This window comes from Athene cunicularia (genome assembly GCF_003259725.1).
Source record: "Athene cunicularia isolate RWA chromosome 18 unlocalized genomic scaffold, athCun1 chr18_part1, whole genome shotgun sequence".
Classification (NCBI taxonomy): domain Eukaryota; kingdom Metazoa; phylum Chordata; class Aves; order Strigiformes; family Strigidae; genus Athene; species Athene cunicularia.
Genome location: NW_020799123.1, coordinates 6,500,553 through 6,526,122, shown reverse-complemented (window position 1 = coordinate 6,526,122; position 25,570 = coordinate 6,500,553). Strand labels below are relative to the sequence as shown.

At 47.9% G+C, this 25,570-nt stretch overlaps 1 protein-coding gene across 1 annotated transcript; it reads right to left on the bottom strand.

The window, feature by feature from the left end:
- Positions 1-575: 575 nt before the first annotated feature.
- On the bottom strand, positions 576-23,331 carry HID1 (HID1 domain containing). The gene is made up of 19 exons (XM_026861287.1): positions 23,164-23,331; positions 20,728-20,898; positions 17,907-18,020; positions 14,974-15,080; positions 14,395-14,511; positions 13,428-13,650; positions 12,970-13,026; positions 12,733-12,873; positions 12,232-12,322; positions 11,430-11,581; positions 10,096-10,174; positions 9,289-9,453; positions 7,903-8,130; positions 7,274-7,407; positions 5,456-5,503; positions 4,144-4,224; positions 3,665-3,756; positions 3,195-3,353; positions 576-2,733 (listed from the first exon to the last, which is right to left on the bottom strand). The coding sequence occupies exons 1-19, from the start codon at positions 23,329-23,331 to the stop codon at positions 2,670-2,672; spliced, it is 2,391 nt and encodes a 796-aa protein (XP_026717088.1). The 3' UTR covers positions 576-2,669.
- Positions 23,332-25,570: the final 2,239 nt, after the last annotated feature.

Below are 25,570 nucleotides of genomic sequence, written 5' to 3'. Positions count from 1 at the left end.
ACTGATCTGTGTCTACTACCTCCAGGAGGGGTAAAACCACGAACACATTGTTTGTATGCAGCTAAAACTGCCTTTGGCTCTTCACAAGACTGACAGCAGGGCCAGGCACAGTAATCCAAAAACCTCGTGAGAAGTGAGCTAGCTGTGATCCGTGAATCCGACACAGCCGTGACATGCAGTGGCCCACCTGCTCCTTTGTCACCTGTCACCTGTGAGTGACATCCAGAGTTCTCCCAGGGTCCTCCCAGGGCCATGGTGCCTGGTTTATGGGTGCAACTGCACAAAGGTTTTAGTACATGGTTCACAAAGTCAGGAGACTTGATCCTGTTTGATCCAGTTCTTTTTCTGTGCCTTCTAAGGCCATTGCCTTTGATGATGTCTCATGCCATAAATACAGAAATGGCCAAAACCACACAGTTCAGGCTCATTTTCCAGAGTCCAGTCTTCATTTCTGATTCCAAAATAAATCCACACACCACAGAGGAAGCCAGCACATGGTGTGTGTAGCAAAAATCATCCCAGCATAAGACAAACAAGATTATAAACATTTCTGGGAAAAAAAATAAGCAACCAACTGCATGTTTCAGATAATCTTTATCTTTCTCTCTGTAAGTAAGCAAATAGTTTACAGTGCAAGTTGATTCCACAGGACAAGGATCAGACTCCAAACACCAAGAAACAAACAAGAAGGTTTCCAGAGAAAATCACAAAGAAACAAAGCAGAAAAGAGAGGATGGAAGAGATCATGAGAACCAGCAGATCCATGGGAGGGAAGAGGCAAGCACGTGGGACACAGGATGCCCCATTCCAGCTGTGAGCTGCAAGTGCCATACAATCAGAGGCTGGCCCCACCAAATCACATTCTGATATATGAGAGAGATTCCAAGTAAAACAGAGACCTCACCCTGCTTACATCCGAACAGAGATGGGGTCAGGATGGGAGTAGTGCTAGACGGCAAAGTGGGTTGGAGATGGGAGGCGGGTGGGGGAATAACCTCTATTTCACATATTTCTTATCCTTCAGAAAACCATTCAGGTTTTATTTCAGCTTTTTACTGGCCTGGGACTCCAGTCCACTTTCAGTGCCCCAAGAAGGAAACCACCTGACTACAAGTTAGCAGGAGCCAGCAGTACACTAGAGTGGCACTCTCGAGGAGAGCATGGTCACGTTGCTATCGCTCTAGCTTCAAAACTTAGGCAAGGGTTACAAGACACAGAAGTGTGCACCATATCTGTCCCCTTACTTTAAGGTGTGAGACCAGTTTCCATGGAGTGATCCACTGGTTCTAGGCTGTGGCAAACAGCACATAGCCAGTGACCCTCCCAAGAGCCTGAATACCAGAGCATCAAGGACTAAGCTTTGGTGGAAAGGGAAGGGTATCCATTCATGACAGAACCCCTAATGTTTCGTTGTCTAAAGACCACATGGGTCTAAAACAACAGCCCCTCCCAGCAGAACACAAAATTTGACTCAAACCCCAGGATGTCTCCACCTACCAATGTGCAACCCCATGCTGCTGAATCAAGCCAGCAACAGCAGGTCTCCCACAAATTCTAATTCTGGCTTCCCAGACCTTGCATGCTTGGGACCCAATACATTCAAGATCTGGTAACTTGGTCACTAGCAAAATGCCCTGAAGAACTGAACTTTGCTTCAGCACTCTCCACTCCCTACTGACATGGAGATGCTTTTCCTCCTACAACTTCCCTGAGTGCCTCCTTCAACCCCCTGCCTTAGACAGTAGTGTGCAAAAGACCCTTCCACTCCCTGCACTGCATCAGCCTGCCAGGCAAAGATGGAAGGATATGGTTCCTTTCAAACCCAGGTGACACTGCCCTTTCAGTCAACGGGAGAAGACTAGAAGAGCTGAACAGTCACATCTCTTCTCCTTGCTCTCACTGAGCCAGTCTCTCCCTCCCTGTGTGCTCAGATGGATTAAGCAGGGCTTGCCAAAGTGACAAACAGCCCACCATGAAGGACAGGGTGCTGGGCCTGAAAGCCAAGGAAAAGTCATGCCACACCAAAGCACTGGCTACTACATAACTTCTTAAGCAGCTTTCCAGGAAAGGAGTATAGAGATTCAGAACTGAGACACAAAGTTTTCCTTCAGCAACTTCTCCTTTCATTCAGATGGGAAAGACTTCCCTACCAATATGCAACTGAGACACCAGGGAGACACCTGCAGCCAGAAGGGATGCCCCGGAAACATTATGGAGCCACAGGAAAGTAACTGCAGCTTCCAAACCCCATCTCCTGCAGGAATAGCAGCTTCTCCCTTGAACCCAATTTATAGCTAGTCTTTTTCAATTAAATGCTGACTCTGACCAGAGCAAGGACAGGGTCAGATTGGTTTCCAAACCACATCCAGGAGCTAAAGAGTAACAGAAGAGCTAAGAACAGTCTGATTTCTAGTGCAACCACAACAATGGACAATCCCTTCAACATCTTTCACTCAAGGTTCATGGTGAAGGGTGAGGGAAGAGAAGTGAGCTGGGGGGAGGGATGTCCAAGCAGGTCCCAATTAAAGCTTTAAATGACAGGGAGGTAAATGAAGTGATTGTCCTTTTGGTCTCTCAGCTGGATGTGAAATGCAGGAATAGCTGTGACGAAGCAGCACACAGCAGTCCTTAGATCCAGTGTATTTCTCTTAGTAGAGGTAAGTGCTCTCTTAGACCCGTTGAATTTCAAACAGCTTCACATCTGTGTCATACCAGATAGGGGGATCCACATTCCTGAGAGAGAAAGACAAGCGCCACGTTACTCTCTGTGGCCAGGTACATAGAATTCAAACCTCAAAGCCAAGATTACAGGAGCTGGCTACACAGAATGCCTTCCACTTTGCAAAAGAGGAAATCATTGTTTGACAGACAACGCACCTTAAAGGGACAACAGAATCTACAACATCCCACAAAGCCAGAGCTTTGCATGAAATCTCTGCACCATCCCCTCTAGGCAGCTTTTCTATTGCCTGCTGTTGCCAATTCCCAAACAAGCAGTACTCCCAGAACAACCCCCCACAGATCACCCCGCTCAAAGATTTGAAGCGGCTGATTCACCCTAGTGTCTTCCAAGGGAACAACATCTTTCTATCCTGTAAACGTAAGAATCCAGAGCTGGCCAAGCATGCAATTCCTTCTCCAGCCCCCCCTAAAGTTTGGAAAAGACCAAGTTAGACTGCACCCAGCTGGTTTACCTCAAATAAATAACTCCCCACATGTAGGTCCGGAACCACATGGCAGTGCCCGAGTTAGCCTGGTACTTGCGAATGAGGATGGGGTGAGGTACAGGCAGCAGCCCCACCAGTGTGCCATGCTGCAAGAACTTGAGGATCTCTGATTCATCAGTGAGACCCCTGCAAAGAGAGAGAGCAGGAACATCCTTAGCATGTCCCACAGACACCCCCCAAAACTGCTGCAGCGCAAAGTATCACAGAGCTAGCGACCATGGCCACCAAGAACACACATCCTCTCCACTGTAAAAAAGAGTTGAGAAGGGATCAAAGAAGCAGCTTGGCAAGAAAGTAACAGATACTCTGCTGAGACTGTGATGCTCTTTCAATTATACTTTACAGGGTTTCCCCTAGAGACCCTCCAAAATCCAACTGCCAGCCTCACAGAGCTCTTTACACACTGCACAGCCCTTTCTCCCCAAAAATGTACCTACTTGTCAATGCAGATCTTCTCCACCTGAGGGACCAGCACCTGTAAGAGCCGCATGATTGTCTGCAGAGGAAGCTTTGACTTCCAAGACATCACCTGTAAGGATGAAAGCCCGAGTGAAATCAGTGCAATGAATTAGTAGTTTTTCTACAGTTATCTCCACAACAAATGAGGTTGACAAAAATCACAAAGGTGGTGGATGAACTGCACACACAACAGCAATACAATAAATCCTGAAACTTTAGAATTATGAGCCACTCAGTGAAACTAGCAGGGCTTTGGTTTAAAAAAGGTAAAACAAAATACTTCTTTGCAGGTGGTAGTAAACTTCTGGAGCTTTAAGCGCAAGTCAAAGACACTCCCCATGAGGAAATGCTATTCTGGCAAAGTCTCTGCTGACAGGAGAGGAGGAGGGGGTGGGGTGGCATTTCTGCCACAACTCTTTCCCCTCATTATTTATTTCCTCTGTCCAGATTCCCTTACCCAGTCAGGAGTTGGGGTCCACTGTCCACTGGAAGATGCACTAGAGAGACGCCTTCGATCCCGCTGGTGATGTGATGCCTCCTATCAATAAGTAATAATTTTTTAAAAAACAAAACCCAAAGAAACTAACAAAAGCAAATAACACTTAAGACCAAGAAATACAACCCATTTTCTGCTGACTTTCCACCACAGTTTTCCCAGAGCACTGCTGGGAAACAGTTCAGTCTGTCCCTAGAACAGATCAAACCTTTGTTCACCAAAACCATATGCTTTGTCCCAGTGAGTGTCAATGTTTGATGGGGTTAAGTTGCAGTACCCTGTGGCAAGGTCACAACTCATGTCACCACCGCTGACACTCTGTTGAAACAATCCACAGTGGGAGAGTTAGAACAGGATAGACAAAAGACATGCTTGCTTCTTTTAGCACAGAGATTAAATAGTTAAAGGGCACAGCTTTTCAGACCTCCGTCTACTGAGTATCTTTAGGATTTTTAGTGCCCAAAGAGTCTTTTTCCAAGGGTGGAGTCTCACCAATTCCTATGTAACAACCTCTGCCCCTTAAGGAACAACACACTCATACCCCACAAACACAAACACCATCACTAGTCACTTTTTGGAAAGCTCTGGTCAAAAGTCCAAGACCCAATTTTCTCTTACTCTTCTCATCATCACCATTTTCATTTCTCTTATGCAAAGACACTACTAACACTCCAGCTTTCCATATTCATGGAGGGAAGGAAGGAAATAACCCTTTAAAATCACTATCAATCACTGCAGGAGTTAAAATGAAGAGGCTTTTCCCTTTTGCAATGCACCCTGACCAGTCATTACTACAGCCTAGAGCTGACTTTTCTATGAAACAAATAGGAACAGCACTTCCTTCAAACAGGCATCCTACACCTCCACACACATGGACTCATTCACACGTCACCTTCGCAACCAGAAACAGCAGGCTTGGGGCAGAGCTGTGCTGCAACCCCCTGAAAGCTGAGAGTGTTTTACCAGTGCTTTTCTGACTGGGGAACAGCTCAAGCCAGCTGCTGGACACAGAGATGTAATGACCCATGATGATGTTTCAACACCTGCTGGAAGAAAACCTTTCTTCTGCAAGTTCTCAGCCAAGATCTTACTTAATGATAACATAATTAATTGTATGCTTAAGACATCTTGATGACCATGGGCCTTCATCTGGTATCAGGGAAGGCCAGGAAAGGTAAGGAAAACTGGTCCTGGGATATTCAGGAATTCCGTTCATTTCAGTTTATTCAAAACCTAAACAGCAACATTATTTTGCAACGTTTGCAGCTACAACCTTATCGTTCAGCCTGTTCAGCTTCAGTGCAGTGTCCTCATCAAGCTTCTAAAAATAAAATTCATAAAAACATAAAAAACTGATTTCCTTCAGATGATCCCACTCTCTTCCTCTTTTCTTCTCACTCTCCCACAGCCCTTGCCCCCTCACAGCTGCCATCCAAATGCTGGCAGCCAGCTGACACATTTAGAAGAGGTAAGATGGAATTACACTGACATATGAAGGCTGTTGAATGTTTCACGAGACACTTTTGAAATGGTTATGACTGATAAAGGAAGAACACTGCAACAGATAAAGGAAGAAAATTAAATCAGTCATAAGGGTGGGTATCCTAAAATTTATCCAGTATCTCTTACTAATTTATCTTAACTCAGTAGGTTGGAACCAGGTTGGAATGTAGAAAGAAGATAATATTCAGATAGTCTGAAACACCACAAACCCTGGAGACAGGCATGTGCTACCTGAAGCGCCATGTGATAGCAGCGACGATTCTCCACATAGCACATCCCACACCCACTTTACTGCCCCTCACCTCCTGTCTGCTTTTTGGCCCCCACCCCCCAAACACTGAGACATGCAAACATTATCGCTGCAGCCAGGTGGGGCAGTGAATGGCAACTCTGTGTGTAAGACCAAAGACCCACGTGCACACACACACAAGCAGAACAAGTGGAGGATCGGGACATAAGGGTGTAACATCGGAGGTCTTCAGCCTGCTCCACTGGATTGCGATGCTGCTGCAAACATCCCCCTTTTGGATCCCAATTGTGCAGTACTGTCCTGGCCAAAACCATATCAAGAGCGAAACAGTCTGAAAGATTCTTGTAGCACCACCACAGCCCATAGCAGCCCATGATAAAATGCAGCATCCCAGCTCATGACCTCCTGCCCACACCTGGTGAGAGCTGGTGGGCCAATTTGGCCATCCCAGAGAAAACTAAGAGAGGAAGAGCCGGGAAAGTTATGCCTTTCACCATGGGGTAGCCACACCTCCCTGTGCAAACAGATACATATTCTCACTGCAATGAAAGGGCTCAGCAGACAGTGAATGTCAGGCAGAGCATGAAGTGGCACCAGGTGTATAAACGTGGCCTTGCTGAAGGAGGAGAGGACAAGCAGCACAGCCCTTGTAATACACCTCCTGCAAGACAGCCTAGAGGTTATTGATACTGGACAGGAAAGGACACGGACTGAGGAGTTAACAGAGAACAATAAAAGACTACTGCTCCACTGAAATTGGAAGACAGCTGGTTTATAGCTCTCGATGGGGAAAACCAGCAAATGCCAGAAGGCTGACATTACTCCAGGGCCTAGGAGGGCAGCGCAGCCTTGATACACAGACTGCAAAGCCTCTGTGTCATCTACATGGCGAAGCAGCCACCACTCTGAGAGCAGCACCCAAGCCAAGCCCTCACAGGAACACACTGTGCACACCACCAGCTAGCCAGAAGATTCTAGAAGAGCTCTCCTTCCCAGAAAGGAGAGGAGAAAGAAGCAGCAGTGAGAACCTGAGCTGAAAAAGCCTCTGGATCAGGAATAAATCCTTTGCAATTACACACTTGCTGCTCTATCAGTAACTTTCAAGGCGGAAGAAGCTCTAGCGTCCTAGCTCTTGTGTCACTAGCACAAATGTGAAACACCCAAGATGATGCAACAGTACTTCTGAACCACAGTGTTTTCTAGCACAGTGCACATGTACATATTGCCTCTAATATGATGCCCTTCTTCAGCGGGCCAACCAGACCTCTCCTTCTGAGTCCCTCATTTTAGTTCATTTCATACCCCAGACCTTCCCTACACACCAGTATCAGGCCTTACCCCACTCCAGGGCTCGCCATCGCTCCCAGCTGAGGACGGGTTACTGTCTGGAGGCGGCTGTGAAGACTCAGGCTCCAGTGAACGCATGGTCCCATCCTCTGATACCTGCGACTTCTCTGTGAGCTTGTCAATTCCTGTGTTCAAAGAGAAAAAGCTCAGAAACACAAGTAAATTAAATTCGCTTAAAAGAAGGAAGTTCTCTGCCCTACCATGCACAGACACCCCGTGCATCTGCTGACATCTGAAATGCTCTCCTTTCAACACGAAAAGCAAGATCTAGACTTGATTTCACCACCTCAAAGGAGTTCGTTTGTCTCTAGGAAAACGCCCCCTGATGCAAGAGAAACACGGGTTCACATGGATACAGTTAAACTGAGGCAAAATATCAAGATTAGGACAAATGGCCAGGTGGACTCTAAGTCTGAGAGGAGAAAACCTCAAGGCAGTTTACTTTGATTTGTTTGTGATCAGCTTAGGCAAACTGATCTGAAACTCAGACTGGAAGGCAGTAAGTCATTCACAGATGTAAACTCTTAATCTCTCCCACGCCCAGTGAAAGGGTGAGTCTACACCGTATCTCACAGAGAAAACAAACCTCTTCCCTGTTACAAAGGTAAACTAAAGCTGACCTGGAGTAGCCACCAAACTTGTCTTCAGTGTCCCTGGTTCAGCGGGGGCAGCAGGACGTGACCCTTCCATGGATACCCCATCCTGGGAGTTGGTGCGAGAAATAGGCTCAGGCGTTTTCTTCTTGCGCTGCAGACCCTTCTGGATGGACTGTGAGTCCGTGGGTAAGTTGGCCAGCTGGTGAAATACATTCCGCTTGCGGATAACAGCATAGACCAAATTCGAGTTCCCTGGGAATCACGGCAACAAAATGAGCAGAGAGTAAGACTCAAAGAGCTCTGCCAATATAGCACAGCTCACAGGGTACACAAAGCATGATTGTGGAGACCCCACAAGCTCAGAGAACCATGCTTCCACCCATAAAGGCAATGGCACAAGAAAGAAAGAGCAGAGCTCGATATCCTCTTACCAATTACAAAGCAGTACAGGAAATTCAGTTAAATCCTTCCTAGGCTGGAAGGCTGACAAGAAATGGCTTAAAAACTGACATTCAAACAACTAAGAAGGAAAAGGGCAGTTTAAACCACATATCAGCACCTATTTTGGAAGAAAAGGTTGTTAGCCAAGATTCGACATTTCTCCATCTTCAAAGGAGTTCACAGAACAAATCAGAGGCATTCCATCTGAGGAGAAACAGGCTTGAAATAGCAAAGCCAAAGGGCCAGAATTCTTACTGTCTGCAAGGTGGCAGAGAACAGAATGAAACCATCCCCTAAAATAAAACACAAATCGCAGCCACAAAAGCTGTTTTAGGACCTGGTAACCACCACTTGCAAGATTTCTATTAGGGAAGCAGAATGGCCACTCTTGATTTGCAGTTTTAAAGCAAAACATCAATTCTTGAGCAGGTTAAAGGACCTCACTCTATTACTTCCTTGAGGTAAAAGGCTGTCATGCTTTTAAGAGGGAAAGCAGAAGGCATTTCCTGGAAAGGTGTTAAGTGCCAGAACTTTGTTTGGATGGGGCTGTTTGATCTTCAGCTCCAGTGACCTGCCAGAGCAGAACCAAGAGGCACTTTTAAGAAGAAGGAAGTTGTTTTGTCCCCTCACCTACGTTGCTGAGCAACATGAGCAGTCTCACAGAACCATCCAGCCAGTCACAATTTAAGTGTTACACACTAACTTTCTCTTCTCCTTCCCTTCCATCACACATCTTATCTTCTGTTCTGCAGGAGACTGAGGTTATGCTGATATCCTACCATCTCATTTTGCTCTAACTCAATCTGCCTGGGTCTAACCCAACTTCTCAATCCTAGGCAAGTCTCCATGTAGCTGGTTTCTAAACTTCTCCCCTTCTCTCATCTGTTTGGACCTTCTCTGAACTTCCATCTCATGTTCTCTTGGACTAAACCAGTACAAACCCACTAAATACAGCAGTCAGTCTCTTACCATCAAACTGGTACTGAATGATGTTGTTGAAAACTTCCAGCAAGAAGAAAACGAGATGGTGGTTCTGGACAGCAGAGAACAGGAACCAGGTGGTGGAAAAAGCCTCCAGGAGATGCAGCAACTTGTTAGCAGCCACCATGGAGAGAGACTTCAGATACGGAGACACTGTGGAAGGCAAACTAATGAAAACTGGAGAAAGAGCCAAGGTGAATGTATTCACATAAATACACCACTAAAATGTTGCTCTTACCATCCTCCCACCCTGCATTTCTCGGAAAGCCTCATGGAATAGCTGAGCCCAACAGGGTTCCACAGAAACATTCCCAAATATAAAAGAAGTGAAACAGAAGTTAAACTACTGCCTAGTAAAAGCAGGCAGTTCTGCTTTTAGAGGAGAGGGTCGTGTGTAGTTTTACACTAGTAACATCGCTTCTGGTGTGCCTCCTGAAAAGCTTACACAACTGAAGCCACCTGGACACTCACTAAAGCCCAAGGGAAGCTGCTGCTACCGTGGGGAGGTGGCACTCCCTGCTGGAAAGGGACAGCACTGCCAGCCACGCTCACCAGGCCTTTTGGCAAATGCCACCCCAGAGTGGCTCCAGGGCTCTGCTGTCCCACCCACTGCTCCATCTGGCTGAGCCCAGGCTGGCACCTCCAGCACAGACTGGAAAGAGTTAGTCTCCAGCAGCAGCCACTGACACTGGTCAGTGTTAGGGGGCACAGGCAGGAGTGCAGGGAGAGGGGAGTGAGAGCAGCCAGAGCTGTCCCCCATGTGGGCTACAGCTTCACACCACACACAGTGCTTACCGTTCACAACGATGGTGAGCAGGCAGTCAAAGAGAGGCTGCAGCCGCTGATGCCCACTGGTTATGATCTTGTGAAAGACCTATGGTAAGGAAGGGGTTCTTGAGCAAGGTAGCACACCTTACTGAAAGTGCCTTCTCAACCAAAACCAGTGCCACCCCCACACTAATCAGTTCCTGACACCATTCCTTCCTAGGCAGGGCTCTGCACACTCCACAATTACACAGGTGGGGAAGGCTGCTCTCACTGCGGACTTGCACTCTGGGAGTACAAGCTTTCATTTACAAGGAATTCTTCGGGGATGTGATGAGGGCTCTACAACATTGCAAACAGAAACTGACTGTGAACTGTTCCAAAATGCACAGGCAGCCTGAGACAAAAATAAACTACCAGGAAGTAAGAAACATCTTCACCTCCAATAGATTTTGACTCTTGAACCCTGACAATAGCTGCTTTAAATACCACGGAACTAATAATTTCACATTTATATTTTAGTGTAAACTTCTAACTCAAATGTTTGTCCTACTTTTCTTAACTATACCCTCAGACATGGGAAGATCCAATCTTGGCCCTCCCACCTCTAGCTGGTATGCCTGTAGAGAAGACCTTGCAGCATAATGAAAATACAGAGATGATCTAAAATTAATGGAATGTAATAGCAAAACACAGAGTGTCAAGAACAGTTTTGGTGGGCACATTTCTTCCTACTCCTTCTAACAGGAATCTCCTCTTGGAGGTTTATCAGAAGCTGCTGAGAGATTCCTCTCTGGCAAACGAGCACTAACGTGACAGGAGGGTAACTTGAGTCTGGTACTGTTACACACACAGCTGTTTGCAGGCAGTATTGTGGCCCTGAGCACTACAGACTGAAAGATAAATGAAACTTTGCAGCAACCCAGAGCTGTAGGGTTACGCCTGGTATCACTGTTGTTCCCATTCTGACAGACATGTCCCACACAACTCTGGTTACCTGGGATAGAGCCAGCAATGCAGTCAGATCTCCTGCCTTCCCCACCTGCAATCAAGTCTGGTGGAGATCATGCACCCATCCCACTCATACCAGTCCCAGAGTCCTCCAGACATCAATCCAGCACCACCTGGGATCCTGGTTCTTGGGATCATCTCATGCAGATGGAATTGTGGCTTATGCATACGCACCCTGACAGACACCACCTCAGGTTAACACCCAGCAAGGATCCCACCAGTGCTTGGATACATCCCACATACTTTCTAGCTACTTAACGGGCTGGCCATCTAGGATGGACGAGTATATTGAAGGAGATCAATCATTTGTGGAGTTAAGAGGGACAGAAAAGAACTGCTGGTGCTAAACTCACTATGATGAGCAGATCTGCATGTGTCCCTGTAAAAACAGGGATGTCCATAGGCACTCGTACGGAATACGGCTTGTTCAGTCGAACCCCAAAGTTACGCTCCCCACTGAGAAGCAGGAGGATAAAGACCCCAATGTGCATCAAGCCCACTCGCGCTGTAGGAAAAAAAAAACAAAAACAACCAAAATCCACACATCACAGTGAGGCCAGTGGAATCCTGAAGACAGAAGGGCAGTGAGGAGAGAGGAGAAACACTACAGGACTGAAAATAAAACGACACAGACCAGACCATCCTGGTAAGAGACATGCCACACACAGCTCCCTTCGTTGTCAGTACCAGCGTCCTTCCCAAGCACATGTACAATGCTAAATCTTGGACAGATCATGTTTTTCTTCATTATGATCCTGTTGTAAACTCATCATCATAGTAGAAAAGATCTGATGACTTCTTTCCACTACCCAGTGATGGAGTTATATCTGATTTACACCCAAGGCAAGAGCAGATTGCTCATTTCTCCCTCTTCATGTGATCAGGGACACAGTTTTTGACATAAGGACTCAAAATAAGTTAACACATACTAAGGAGCTCCCTTCCCTAAGCTGTAGTATAGATCACATCCTGCTTCTAGTCTGTTACAAACATTAAAACCCAGTTAACTGAACCACTCTACTCCATGTCTGTAGAAGGCTATGAACACGCACTGGAAGTGCTATCACATCTATGTGGTAGGGAGGAAGCATCTTAAATAGTGTAGCTCAACTATTAAGCACAGATCATTCCAGATACTGAAAATAACAAACTTACACTGGTCTGCTCTGGCATCATTGAGAAAATACAAGATTGGGACAAGGATGTCCAGAACATCACTGCTCTTCAGCACAAAGAAGAGGAATTTCTGGAAGAAAGGGGAGGATTTCAGACAATCACAAGCATATTTGGTTTTCTGCATCATCCGCAGGACTCAGGACAGGTATCCTCAAGCTAATTAGTCTCTTGAGAAGATTAGAAAGGCTGGTGTCTGCACCAGCTCTTCAACCCCAGTGTTACTTGTAGTTCTTACAATACTTGCTCCAGCATTTGCCTCAAACACTGACCCTGAGGGGCTGTAGGCTCTCTCACAAGCTGTCCCTACAGCCAGACCCCCCAGCCCATGCAGCAGGCTGTGGTGCTGCTGACGAGAGTACCACAGAGTCACTGCTAACTACCTGCACACAACTCTTCACCAGGGCTTGGCCCAGTCACAGCCACACCAGGCTCTGGGCAACAGGAGAAGGGGGCCAAGCTCAGCAAGAAGCAGATCCACACCTTGTTGAAGTCACAGAGTTTCCAGAAGAGGACGAGTAGTTCCTGATGGAATTGGATCTTCTTGGCAGAGTTTGGCAGGTAGGTCTGGACCAGCGGGTTTGATAACAAGCGGGCCACTCCTTTCAGGATGAACTGGAAATCCTGCCAACAGACCAGGAAAGAGACTGTGGTGGGCCCAGGGCTCAGGCAATCAGCATGGAATCAGACAGGAAATAGTTCAGGACAGGAGCATATTACCTCCTCTCGGTGTATTCTTGAGAGGTAATTCACAAACAGATTGTCTGGTCCAGGAGGCTGCATTCAAAGGAAACGAGTGAAATGCTTACAGGCAACAAGGTTTACTCAGGAAGTCAAAGTGTAACAACTAGCTCTGGGGGCTAACATCTCTCATTTCAGCTTTCCTCTCTGAATGGTCCAGTTTTAAATGCTAGTAGACAGAGCACCTCAGGGAACAGTAAAGTCAGGGTTTTTTCACTTATATGCACCTGATTCAAGTCAATGACCAAAACGTAGTGGCTTGGTCATGTACAGCTGTTTAACAACCTACAGGAAAGAAGGAGGACTGGCCCAGAGACAGCAGACTGCAAGGAGAGGAGTGGTGCTGGGCCCTACGGGTCAACATTCAATGCAAGCTGGTGTAAGAGGACCACAGGGAGTACAGGACTGCAGCAAATACAGATTCCAGTGTCACTCACATCCGTATCATCCATGGCCGTGCCAGTGGTCGTGCCATCCACGGTGGGGCTGGAACTGGTGGAGCTGTCATAGTCCAAGGTAACAATCAGCACCTGGGCTGCCTCCTCCACCAGTGGCTCACGGTAGTCAGAGAAAAGCAGGTGATTGTAAGGAATCCCATAACCCACTGGGTCGTAGGCACAGACAACGTTCAGAAGTGAGGTGAAGAGTGGGAGCGCATGTCTGGGAGGAGAAAACATTCTCAGAAGGCAGAAGCAGGAAGCAAAAGGTGCAGCCTTGGGGAGGGACAGACAACTCTCTCCCCAAGAGTTTGTGTCATGACAAAACACTAGTGTCTTCCCTAAGAGTGGCCCACGACTGAGCCGCCTAGAGACAAGAGCTGATACTCCAGCTCCCAGCTGGTCTCCTGGAGTACAGCCGAGAGGGAAGAGAAGTTGAAAAAGGCCGTGGGGCCTCCCAGAGGAATCCTGCGCAGCAGTGTGAAAAACAGGACAGGACCTCAAAGCCCTCTAGACTCTGGAAGGACAAAACTGTCTGGCTTCAGCCAAGACTGCGCTCCCTGAGATGAACAATTGTCGCCTGAAGAGATGAAAGTCCCAGTGAGACAATGTCACTAGAGGGCAGCATTCATCCGCCACCCACACCACAAACCACCCGCGGCGGGGCCACGCCACCATCCCCACGAGGGAACGGGGTCTAGAGCAGCGAACAGGATCTGCCATGTACCACAGGGCAGGGATCAGTCCTGCAAATTCCAGCGAGAACCAAGCTGTCCCTCCTTTTGCTGCCGAGGAACAATTCTCACCAAGCAAAGATGCTAATAGAGTATATGTAAGACAGGGACAAAGAAAAAGGACCACAGCTCCTTAGCAAATCCTATCATGCCCATTACGAACACACTCCATGGAAGATTTGAAAGCATTTCTTCCTCCCCCTGGCACCCAGTCCCCCATCCTGCACACTCACCTGTTCTCCGTAGAACAGAAGAACTGCACCCAGGGGTTGGCATTGCTGCTGTCCGAGGAGGGAGGCAGATACATGGCCTCGGAGAAACAGGTCAGCAGCAGCTTAAGCAGCTCTGTCCTGAAAGGAGGGAAGAAGAACCAAGGCCATTCAGGAGCAGAGACTGGGCACAGGAGGCCCAATCACTTACCACAATAACACATAAGGAAAGCTCAGTCCCTCCCTACAGAGAGCTAAGCCCATTTCATTTTGACAGTAATAGTGCTGTCACTGGCAAAAAGCTCAGCAGAATTGCTGCCTTATGAAAAAGAAATACAGTACAGAGCTCCTAGGCATTTTCAAAGCAGCAATGTTTTGCCAGTTCCTGTTGCAGACACCCTGACTCCCATATGGTATTACGAAAAGCTATTCAAAAGGTCAGATGTTTGGTGGGTTTTTTTGTGTGTTGCCAGTCCTGTTAGCTCAAAGGAGCAAAGAGAAAGCTCCTTGGGAATCACAGATACACAAGCAGAGCCCATCTCCCCTAAATCCCACTCTCCTGAGCCCAGTTTCTTTCCATTCTGCCTTTGCAGACCCTCTTACCTATTCAAGTCATGGATATAGTTAGGCTGTGGAGAATGAGCAAAGCCCACTCCTGCCTCCCAGATGTACTCACAGCTGTCAATGGAGTGGATATCTTCTGCTGTGTCCTGTGGGAAGAAATAAGAGGTTGGACCACAGAAGGCAAGAGCAAAGATTTGACAGCACTAGGGGTATCCAAGGCAGTTCAGTCACTGTCTATAGCAAAGAAACCAGGAGAAAAGCATCCAAACACTCAGACTGTACATACCAGCCACACCCAGGGAGTATCCCTGACAGAGGACCTCTCATCTTTAACAAGTGCTGAGCATCATGCAGAATGAGGCCTTTCCTCTGCATGCTAAGGTGCAATGTTAGCCACCACCACCTAGAAAAGCCACCCAATGCCAAAGGATCCAAAACACATCCTGTTCTCATTACTGGATGTATCAGCATCTCCTCTGCTTTCCTCCACATCCCATGAAACACAGCCCAGGTCAGGTCTTTTCATTTGCAGATCAAGAGCACTACACATGGGGTTCAGTCCTGCTCGACACCTCAACCCTATCTCGGAGCACATCGTGATGAGTTTACCCACAAACAGTGACTCGCAGCGGCTGCACCCCAAAAAGGCAGAAGCAGCAGCACATTAACCCTCACTGATAATAGAAGCGGATATAGCTGTGACTTGCTTTTCAGAAGGTAAAGCAAGAAGGTGACTGCGAATATGTTGCTTCTCCTAGCCAGAATGCTCCCAGTCCCTTGCCAGCTGCTGGCATGACTCCCAAGCTCTTGCTTTGCAACCTGAGGAAATGAATCACAGCAGTTTGCCCTTCTTTGTCATGGACAGTCAGGTCAGCATTGAAGCAGCTTTGTGGAGGCAAGCAGCCATTGAAAACGACCTGTCGACCCTCCAGGAATGACCAGGAGCAAGGGCCCAGATGTTTGCATCAAGTGCACTTAGCACACTTTGGCTGTCTCTTTTCTGAAGCTTAATTAAGAAAATTCTACCACCTGCCTTTTTTTCTCCCTGCACTCGAGAAAGCAGATCAGAGGGCTGTTTCTAATTGCTCTGGGTTCCTATTGCATAGCCTCCAGCTCTTCCTCCCTCTCAAAGGCACTGATCTCAGGACAGCAGGGCTTGAGGGCAACCAAGATGCACTTACCACCCTAACCACGACTCCCACAAAACCAGTGTGCTGACAGCAGCTACTGCTGGCAGAGGCAACTGCAGCTTCCTCCACAGACCAGGCTTTTCCTGCCTTGCTACTCACTTCCTACAGATAGGCTGGAGTTCACCTGCTGTCAGGTTTCTCACAAGCTCCTCAGAACAACTCTTGCTGAGACTGAAGAGCCCAAGACCTCCCTTCACAACCAAATCTCCTGCCAGGCACAGGCTTCATGGAAGGAAATGCAATTACACCCACAAACATGCTTCTACCATGTGTGACTAAGTAGGAACACTGGGAGGAGACAGCATGTTACCAGCCATCATTACAGCAGCTCTCCAAGCCTAAAAAAGCAGATGCTGATGTCTTCAAAGAGCTAAGCCTTCGCAAATGATAAAACAGAGATGCAGGCACTGTGTATGACAAAGTGATCCCCAGTTTCTAGCCATAATTCCAGGGCTGACTTCAATAGGAAGACAAAAGCCAAAAGAGTATGGGTCACTCCTGGGACTCCTTTGCCCATTCCCTCCCAGCTCTTGCTCTTCTCTTCACTCAACTCTGCCTCAGCAATTATCCACCACAATCTGTACCTTCAGGGCCATACACTGTTCTGCCACAAGCAGGAGATGGTTGAACCCATCTCTGCTCTTAACCTGACCCAAAAGCATAGGTCAGACCAGATCAAGGGAGGAAAGACAGCTAAGGACAGACTGCAGAGGCTGCAGGCAGCAGACAGACAGCTAACAGCAAGGAACATAAAGCATTCACCATCCCATCATCTAATTCAACTTGCCAGAGCCCTGGAAAGCCAGGCTGGCTGCTGCTAAGGGAGAAATCACAGGTGCAGTGGTAGGGGTCTCTCCCAGGAAAAAGTGCTGTCACCCCAGCAAGACAAGGCCATCTCTTTCAGCCACACTCCCACTTACTCGTAGCACATACCTACGTGGCTCTGATTCAGCCTCACTCCCTCTTTCCCAGGTGACAGATTTTAACCCTGTTTCTACCACCCAGAAACCTCAAGCAAGCAGTTTAGTACTCAGGTTTGTCAGGGATTTTTGCAGCCATCAAATACACAGTGGTCTAGCGGGTTCACTTTTAATTTACTTCATAGCTGTATCCAAAAGGAGGGCTGCCCAATTTTGTTTATAGACTGGACCTACAAGAAGCACCAGAGTCGGTGGTGGGGAGAGAGAGAGGGGGAAGGAGGGACATGCACCAGAATTTGTCCTTAGCACACCTGGTAGGAGACCCCTGCTTCAGGGAACTCCTCTGAAGTAAAGACAGTCACCGCAAGGATCAGAACACATTTGTCTTTGCTACAGTGATACAAAGAGGGAGAGAAGGTGGAAAGACACAACAGAGACCAGCTACTCATTCAGATCACAGCACATCTGATCAGGCAAACACCTGCTTCCTGCCCCAGACTGCACCAAATTGCCAGTGAAAGGAACAAGGTGCTAAAGGTCCCTGCTCAGCTGGCAACAACAGAAGAGCAATTGTTTGCCAGCATAACCACCTTTTCCTGAGGGGCAAGCTGTAGTGCAGGGGTAAGCACCAGCCACTCCAGCTGAGACCCACCCAGCTGTCTCAGAACATCTGCTTTAGAAGCACTAACACCACACAGTGAATCCAAAATGTTGATCAATATTAGTCACTGTGGGTTCAAGCTCAGCGACTCCATATTTTCCTGGATGAAGGTTTGCAGAAAGCTGCTGGAGTTTTCCAGGATATCCCCCCTACCATGCAGCTAAACTACCTCTACACAGATAATCTCATGATTCAACTTACCACTGTGCTCCTCCGGTGGCTCTGCACAGTGAAATCAGGACAGAAGAGCAAGTCTGCAACAGCAAGGAGCAATGACTCGGCCAGTGGCCGGGCATTTTCATCATCTTCATCTCCCTAAAAGCAAGAAACACGGAAGAGTATTGTCAGCCAAGGTTAGCAAAGAGCACACAGTAACGCTAGTATAACACATCAAGAGAAGATACACTCCCCCAAAATACACAGGGAGTCAAGAAGTTACAAAGGAATAAGAGGGAGAAACACGCAAAACCTAGCCAGTACAGGAAAGAAATTCACCCCTGGAAGGTGATGACTAAACAGGAACAAGCTCTTTAATGACACCAAACTGAGCAGACAAAGGCCTAGAGATGCTGGGGAAACAGAAAAGTAGCACTGGACCTTGCCACATGGAGATGCTTGACTTCCTGAAGACAAAAGGAAAAGGAACCATTTACAAAGAGGGTTTTACAGTCATGAAGGAGAGTGATTTGGATGGTGCACAGAGACAACAATAGGAAGAAGCCAGCCAGCAGCGATAAGGTGTAAAACCTCTCCAAGTCCTGCATGGGCTTCCCAGAACTGGAGAGGCTGTGTGCACCACACCAGGGGCTGCCTCAGCCTGCCATGGCAGAGCAAGCACAACAGCACAGGGGATTTTGTCATCTCCAGTGTTCAAAGCAATCACTCGAATCATGCATGGCTACTCCTCTACAGCCGTTGCCATGGGAAACCTTGCCAGATCCTGCCTGTCAAAGAGCATCCTGGATAGGAGGCCTTCCCCACCACACACTGGGGCTGAAGGACAAGGCAGGGAGCAGGAATGGCAGGAGCTTATCTACCTCAGCCAGGCCTCTGTCAGCCTGTGCCTGACACACAGCTCTTAAATCACAGCCATCAGCGAACAGAGATAATAGGCTGTGTGGCTCTGACGTGTGTCTCAGTGATAGCAGGCTACCACTGAATAGATCCAGGATGTAAGGAGAGGCCCAGAGAGGATGGATGGACCCAGCAAAGCTGGCTTTTACTTGAGCTCGCAGTCAGAGATGAAATGACAAGCATTAGGGTACAAGGGGGTTTCTTTCCCAAGAATGTTCTTTGCTAACATTGTCTCAGCTGCCAGAAAAAGTCCCTGCAGACTCTGGGTACCACCACATCCAAAATGGTAACACACAACAAACCAACTGATCTGTACACAATACAGACTCCCTTACAGGGAGAAGACACCCACGTTCCAGGAGCTCTGCCATCCCTCACTGCATCATGAAGCAAGCCAAGGATAAGCACAGAGATATTTACTATCTGATGGCCCAGGCATACCATCATCTTCCCCTTCAGATCCCAGGGAGAAATCAGCGTTCAGGCAGCAGAGATGTTGCTCCTAAATTAGACGTGGCCCCAGCTTCCCTAACATCTCAGGACTTTATTTATTATCCCCTGCCAGCCTTACAGCTGCTTCTGCACATGGTTAAGTGATGGAGCACACTGAACCACAACAGTTTCACTGATATTTAGGAGGCACAACACAGCGGGAGGGCTCCCAAACCCAGCACACACGCACTGGGCTGGATCGCCTTGGGGTGACTTCACCACTCCAAGGCTGAAAAACTCTCTCTTCCAGGTGCTGAAGAAGGTGGAAAAACAATTCTAACAGAAGCTTGGCTGGATCAGAGCACCAGGCACCCCACCTGTCCCTTCCCCAAACAAGCTCCTCCATTGTTAAGCCTCTATATAATTCCCTGCAGGGATGAAAGGACGGACAACCACCACCCTCCCACTCACACAGATCACACAACACAGCAAGGTTAGGAAAGACTTCCCTTCCCACCAGCCAGAACTTCCCCTTTAAGTGCCTTGGGCAAAACAGATTAGAGGTGACAGGTAGAGACAGCATAAGGTGCAAGGTCTGTACTGTACCAGCCACTGCTGATCCTTTATAACCTCCCTAAACACACTGGAGCACACTTATTGTTCAGGGGAAACCACATGCTTCAGCACAGCCATGCTGACCTGCAGATTCAGAAACTCACAGGAGAGTGCTCTTTTATGCACAGAGCAGCAGCTGCCAAAGGAACAAGCAGGCAAATATGTATTCCTGGTCTATTTCAACACTATTTCTATTTGGTAGAGATCCTAAAGCACTTCCATCCCATTCCTTTGAGAGACACAGAAGAGGACTACCATGCCTGCTCTCCAGACAGAGAAATGCAGGGAGGTTCAGAGACTCCCCTGAGGTTAAACACATCACTGACAGAGCCAGAAACAGTACCTAATTCTTTAATCCTAATCCTTTCGGTACTCTTGCTCAGCTGTGGGCTTCACCTATCAGGCTAGGCCCCTGGTTAAAACTGTATCCCTCAGTTCAAAAGCAGGGTATTGAGTCATGATGCTGAGAATTTCTCTTGCTTTAAATGTGACATTGTAGAATCAGTGGAAATGACATGCTATTTCAGTTTGACCTGAATCTTAAATCAACTTCGGTTAATGGAATAAGGTCATTTTGGTTTAGAAAAGTCATACAGCCTTTAGTACTGGTCTCATGTCCGATTCACACCTTCAGTTATACCTTCCCTCACATATCAGTGCTCTTACCAGCTACACACTCAAGTGAAATATTCAGATGATACAGCAACCTGTGCTAAACAAAGCAGCTGAGGGTGAGAGGAGGGCAGCAAGAAACAAAGGAAGGAAAAGAACTTAGAAGGTGCCACCTAATTTCTGACCAAATAGAAATAACTGGAATAAAGTTGCCCCAAAAAGTATATGTCTCCTCACTGCAGCCTCCCATTCACCCTCCAGGAAGAAGAATAAGTGCCAAGAGACAGACCCCTCCTCGGCCAGCCCCAGGGACAGTTGACCAGAAGAAACCTCTCCAGTCTGGGTCCTCGAAGATGTAAGGCAGGATACGGGTGAGGAGCCGGCAGCAGTTCAAGACGATTTGCCTCTCCTTCTCTGTGTGGCAGCCACTCTCTGCTCCCTGCACCAGCTTCTCCACAGCCTGAAGGAAACAAAATCAAGGCAGGTAGCATTAGCCTGGACACAACTTAGCAAGAGTTGAGCAGGTCTGTCTTGCTGGTGACACCCTCATGTAGAGTTATAAGCAGTTCTTGGAGCCCATTTTCTTGGGAGTTCAATGGTATGGGCGCTATTGCTGTTTGTAACACTGCAGAAATAGGGTTAATGATCTTATAACAGACCTTCCTGAATTTCTACTCTCCCCTGCAAGAGAGCTCAGATGCCAGGACTGATCCTGCAGCACACGTGTCATGCCATGTGAGACAGACAGCCAGCACCAGAAGGCTCCTTCCAGCACTGCTCCATGACACCACACACTGCAAAAAGCAGATCAGATTAATCAGCCACATCAGGCACAGGAGAGGCAGGCAGAACCAAGGCAGCAGCACTGTGCTGCACGGCGTGAGGCGCTGGCAGGGGAAGACTGCACAGGAACACACAAAGTCTGACAGATCTGTGTGTGCTGTTGTGATTACAGTGGGGACCTCTCCTGACTCAGGAGGTGGGAGCTAAGCTGCTGTCTGTGACTCTTAAGTGACCCTGGGAATAGGACTGCTGCTCTGGAAAGAACTTCTGGGTCTCTGCAGTCCATCCAGTCACTGCTGAAACTACCAATGGGAACCATCACACTGAGTTTTTCAGAATAGGATGTGGGTCTTGCCAGGCAACAACCACAGTCCCAGGAGGCATCGGCAGACACAGAGCAAAAAGGGCAGCTCCTTTCTCCAGCAGCTGCACCCACTTGCTCTTACTCCCTGATCCCAAGGGGAAACTGAGAGGGAATGAAAGCCAAAACATTTACCAAGAATTCACTTGCTGCTTTTTAATTCATGAGGTCATGTGTCCCTGCTTATTTTCATAGCAGACTGTCTGGGTCACTGACTCCACTAGCCTGCATCATCGCCTTGATGGCTACTTAAATGCTGTTTGCGTAGTCTCAGTCTGTCCACACACTACTCTGTGACTAAGCTTAACTATTTTTTTTCACGCACATTTATGACCACACAGTCCGAGTCTCCAGCCATGACTGTAAATGACATTTCAGCCATGCTGCTGTGCTCTCCACGAACATGCAGCATTGCTAAGTCCAGTGGCACACTGCACCAGGCACAGGACAGGGCCCTCAACCTGGCAAAAGCACTGCAGGAGTCTGGAGGCTCCTCTGACCTGATATCCCAAGATCTAGAGCTCCTGGATAAAAAGCCCTGGAGTCACCAGGTCTCCCCCCAACACATCTGCTTTCAGCAGGGAGAACAGCCCATATTTTAGTCTTGGTTTGGGGGAAAAAGGACACAGTCAAAGCAGCTATGTAGGAGTACAGGTCTCCTCAGTCCTTCTCAATTCCCAAGTTGCTGATTGGCAGAAGCCAAGAGACAGCACTAGGGAAGAACCATTGCATTTTTACTCATTTTTGTATTCCTTCTCAAGTATCCACTACAGGCGTCTGCCTGGGGCATGACTCTCAGTCAGAGGTACTTTGGTATAATTCAGTAGGTTTCATTCACATTTTGTAGAGCAGGAAAGAAAAACAGGACAGCAACAACCATTTAAAACTGGGAAAACACCATTCCAAATGTTTCCAATACTACAGATTCAAAGCTACTCTTTGCATGGCTCAAATCAGGAGCATTATTAACACCTGCACTTTCCCAGGCAGAGTAAGCCTCACCAGCTTGAGTGCTGCTCACCAGCTTGACAATTTGCCAGAGCTGGCAGGGTAGGAAACGTGAGTCAGTGTCCCTTATGCTCCACACAAGGACGTGGCAACACCAGAAGCAGCATCAGGGATGTTTTGATGTCACAGCAGAAGGAAGAAAAGTCTTAAGATCTCTCTCAAACTTCAGCCAGGCACTTGTACAGTGACAATCTCCACATACCTCTGGATCTACTGGCTTGAAGCCAGACTGATGCACAGTGAGGAGCAGTCAGATGCAGACAAGGGATCAGATGTACCAGCCTCGCCACAAGTCCCCTAAGCAGGAAGCAGTTTATATAGCAGGCAAGATCCAAGAGGGTAGAGTGAAATATAGGAGGGGACAAAAGGAAAAAGGCTCCAAAGTGAGCAAATGCCAGCTGTGGTCTGTGCTAAACCAAGAGAGGAAGGGCTGAGAGTCACCACCAGGAGGAGACAGGGACAAGCAAGCACATCATGTGGCACAAGGAAATAATATGGTACCTGTCTCCCCTTGGGAGCCACAGGACTGGTTATCCAGGGACAACCCCCTACTTAGCACAGCACCAACCTTACCTTATAACACAAAGTCGCCAAGTTTGAAGGTGATTCTTCTCTCACTGCTCGGATCTCTGCAGCTGGTACAAGGGCAAAAACATCCTGCACTGAAGTGGCTGTATCTGCCCAGAACTGGTCCCAAAAGGCATCATCTGTTGCCTCCACGGGCTGTGGAGAGACAAACATGGTTACAGATGCAGAACTACCATTCTATGAGATCCAAACATCACCCATTATGGCTGGCTTGGGGATGGGACCAGGCACAGATGAAGTTCAGTAAAACAGACTGGCACTGGTTTTGTATCTCAATCTCTTTGTTACCAGGGCTGTAGCCGATTTTATCGCCCAAACAGAGCATTCCCTCAGCAAGAGGGTGAGCAGCAAGACATTTATGTGACCAGCTGCATCAGACTGGGACTCCCCAAGTCTTTCATGGATTCACAAGATACATGAGACCTCCTGCTTGTCTGCAATCTAGGGTGTGTATTACAAGATCTTTACCAACGCACGTGGGCCAGGCTGCTCTCGTGCTCTGTCACCTTCAGAGCAAGCCAAGGATGCCCTGAGAGTGCACTGGAATGACTTCTGTTGTAACCAAAGTCTTGAGGAAGCAATCAGAGATATCGCACTTAGAGCACAAACAGACCCACAGAACTGACAGACCCACCTCAAAGCACTTAGAGATGCAACAGAATTGATCTTTCTGAATCAAATATTTATAGGGAACTGGACTCGGTGCAGCTGGTCGCAGCCAAGGCTTTGTTCTTAAAAAGCACTAAGTGTGCAATTCAAAGAGTTAGATGGAAGGAGAAGACTGATATACCAAAAAAAATCAATCCATTTCAGACCTGTGGTCTGAGAAGCCCAACCTACCCCACATGCCTGGGAATAACCTCTTTCCATTACCTGTTCTGGCTCTGCAGGTGCAGACAACCTCCTCTTTTACCAGCACTGCTGTCCCCTTTTCACAGTGAGAGAACAAGGATTCTCCTCAAACCCACTCTGAAACCCCAGTGATAGGGACACTGGCCATGAGGATGGTCTGTTTGCCAGACTGCAGCTGGAAAGACAGCTCTGTACAGCTGGCTGCAGAGCCCCAGTATTATTCCCCCATGCTTCTTCCTGATAGTGTGGTATCTAGTCAAAAATCAAAACAACAATGATGACAGCCTGGGTATCAGGTTATATGTAGCTGAACAAAGTAGATTGGACCTTGCTTTGCCTTTTATGGCTCTGCAGAGACAGAGAGCAGCGCTGACCGTTCAAGGGGAAGCAGAGGCTCAGACACAACAGGCCAGCGGTGCCTCCAACCCTGCAGAAACACAGCCATGACCTGCCACTCCCCAAAAGGTGAAAATGCCAGCACTGTTTGCTGAACAAGAAGACATCTCTATTACACAACATCTCAGGCATCCAAAGCCTGGGAGCTTTCAAGAATCAGGAGAGATTGAACTTTTCAGCCAGTCTAAAACTAAGCACAGCTCTTCCCATCTGAATGCTAATACTTGCCAAGATCCAGGCTTCACCCAGACAAGGCTGGGAGTGCTCATCCAGACCCAAGGGTCCAGCTACAGGGGTGGGATAAATACATGCCTATTTATACCAAGCAGTGTGAAAGAGGTAGATCCAAAATTCTGCTCAGAAGAGGAAAATAGCAGCTTTTCCAGAGGAGTTTCCCCAGTCAAGCCAAGGCACGGTGCCACGCTCGGCAGGTCAGGAGAGCCATCTGCCTGAGCAACCCCAGCACTCAGCTTGGGGTGAGGGGGAGCCTCCTGCCTGTGACGTGCACCAGCTCTAAAGCAAACAGCAGCTCTTGCTAACTGCGATAATCAGCACCGTGGGCGGGTCTACCATGTCAGATGGCAAAAATACGAACATGTGTTTAACTTAAACAATTCCTGCCCACTCCCAGCTCTGCTGCAGCAGGCAGAAAATTTGCCCAGCTTTGCTAAGACAGGAGCTCATTCGCAGCTCTGACACTGAGAAGTGCTGCATTCCCCCTTTTGCTATCACCTCCTGAATTAACAGCCACAGTCTTCGAGCAGGTGATGTGTCACTACCACCCAAAGGCCAAAAAGTGAGAGGGGCTGGCAGGCAGGCCGCCCCCAAACTGGTATAGCAGGTTACTGCCCTGCAGCTCTCTGCCTTAACGCTCCAGTGCCACTGAGGCTGCTTATTGCTTGTTCTGGTCCTTCCAGCCATGCAAAGCCCAAGCAACATTTCAGTCTTTAAAAACAAAAACAGAAAAAAAACCCCACATGTTTAAGCATCTTCTTAAACTCTGCCCTAGTGCTGAAACCCTCTTATCACCTGGCCACCAAAGCAAGTTCCCACCAAACCTCTTCCCAAGGGAAGAGCAACTTTTTCTAAATAGTTCAAGATCACAGCTCCTCAGAGGGGATCTGTAGGAACAGCTAAGTGTTTA

Excerpts from the sequence above, each read along its gene's own strand:
- HID1 (XM_026861287.1), bottom strand. The coding sequence starts at position 23,331 with ATGTTTGTCTCTCCACAGCCCGTGGAGGCAACAGATGATGCCTTTTGG. Across the intron at positions 18,021-20,727 it reads CTGGGGCTGGCCGAGGAGGG|GGAGATGAAGATGATGAAAA; the intron begins GTCTGTCTCTTG and ends TCTTGCTTTTAG. Across the intron at positions 3,354-3,664 it reads GAGAAGATCTGCATTGACAA|GGGTCTCACTGATGAATCAG; the intron begins GTAGGTACATTT and ends CTCTCTTTGCAG.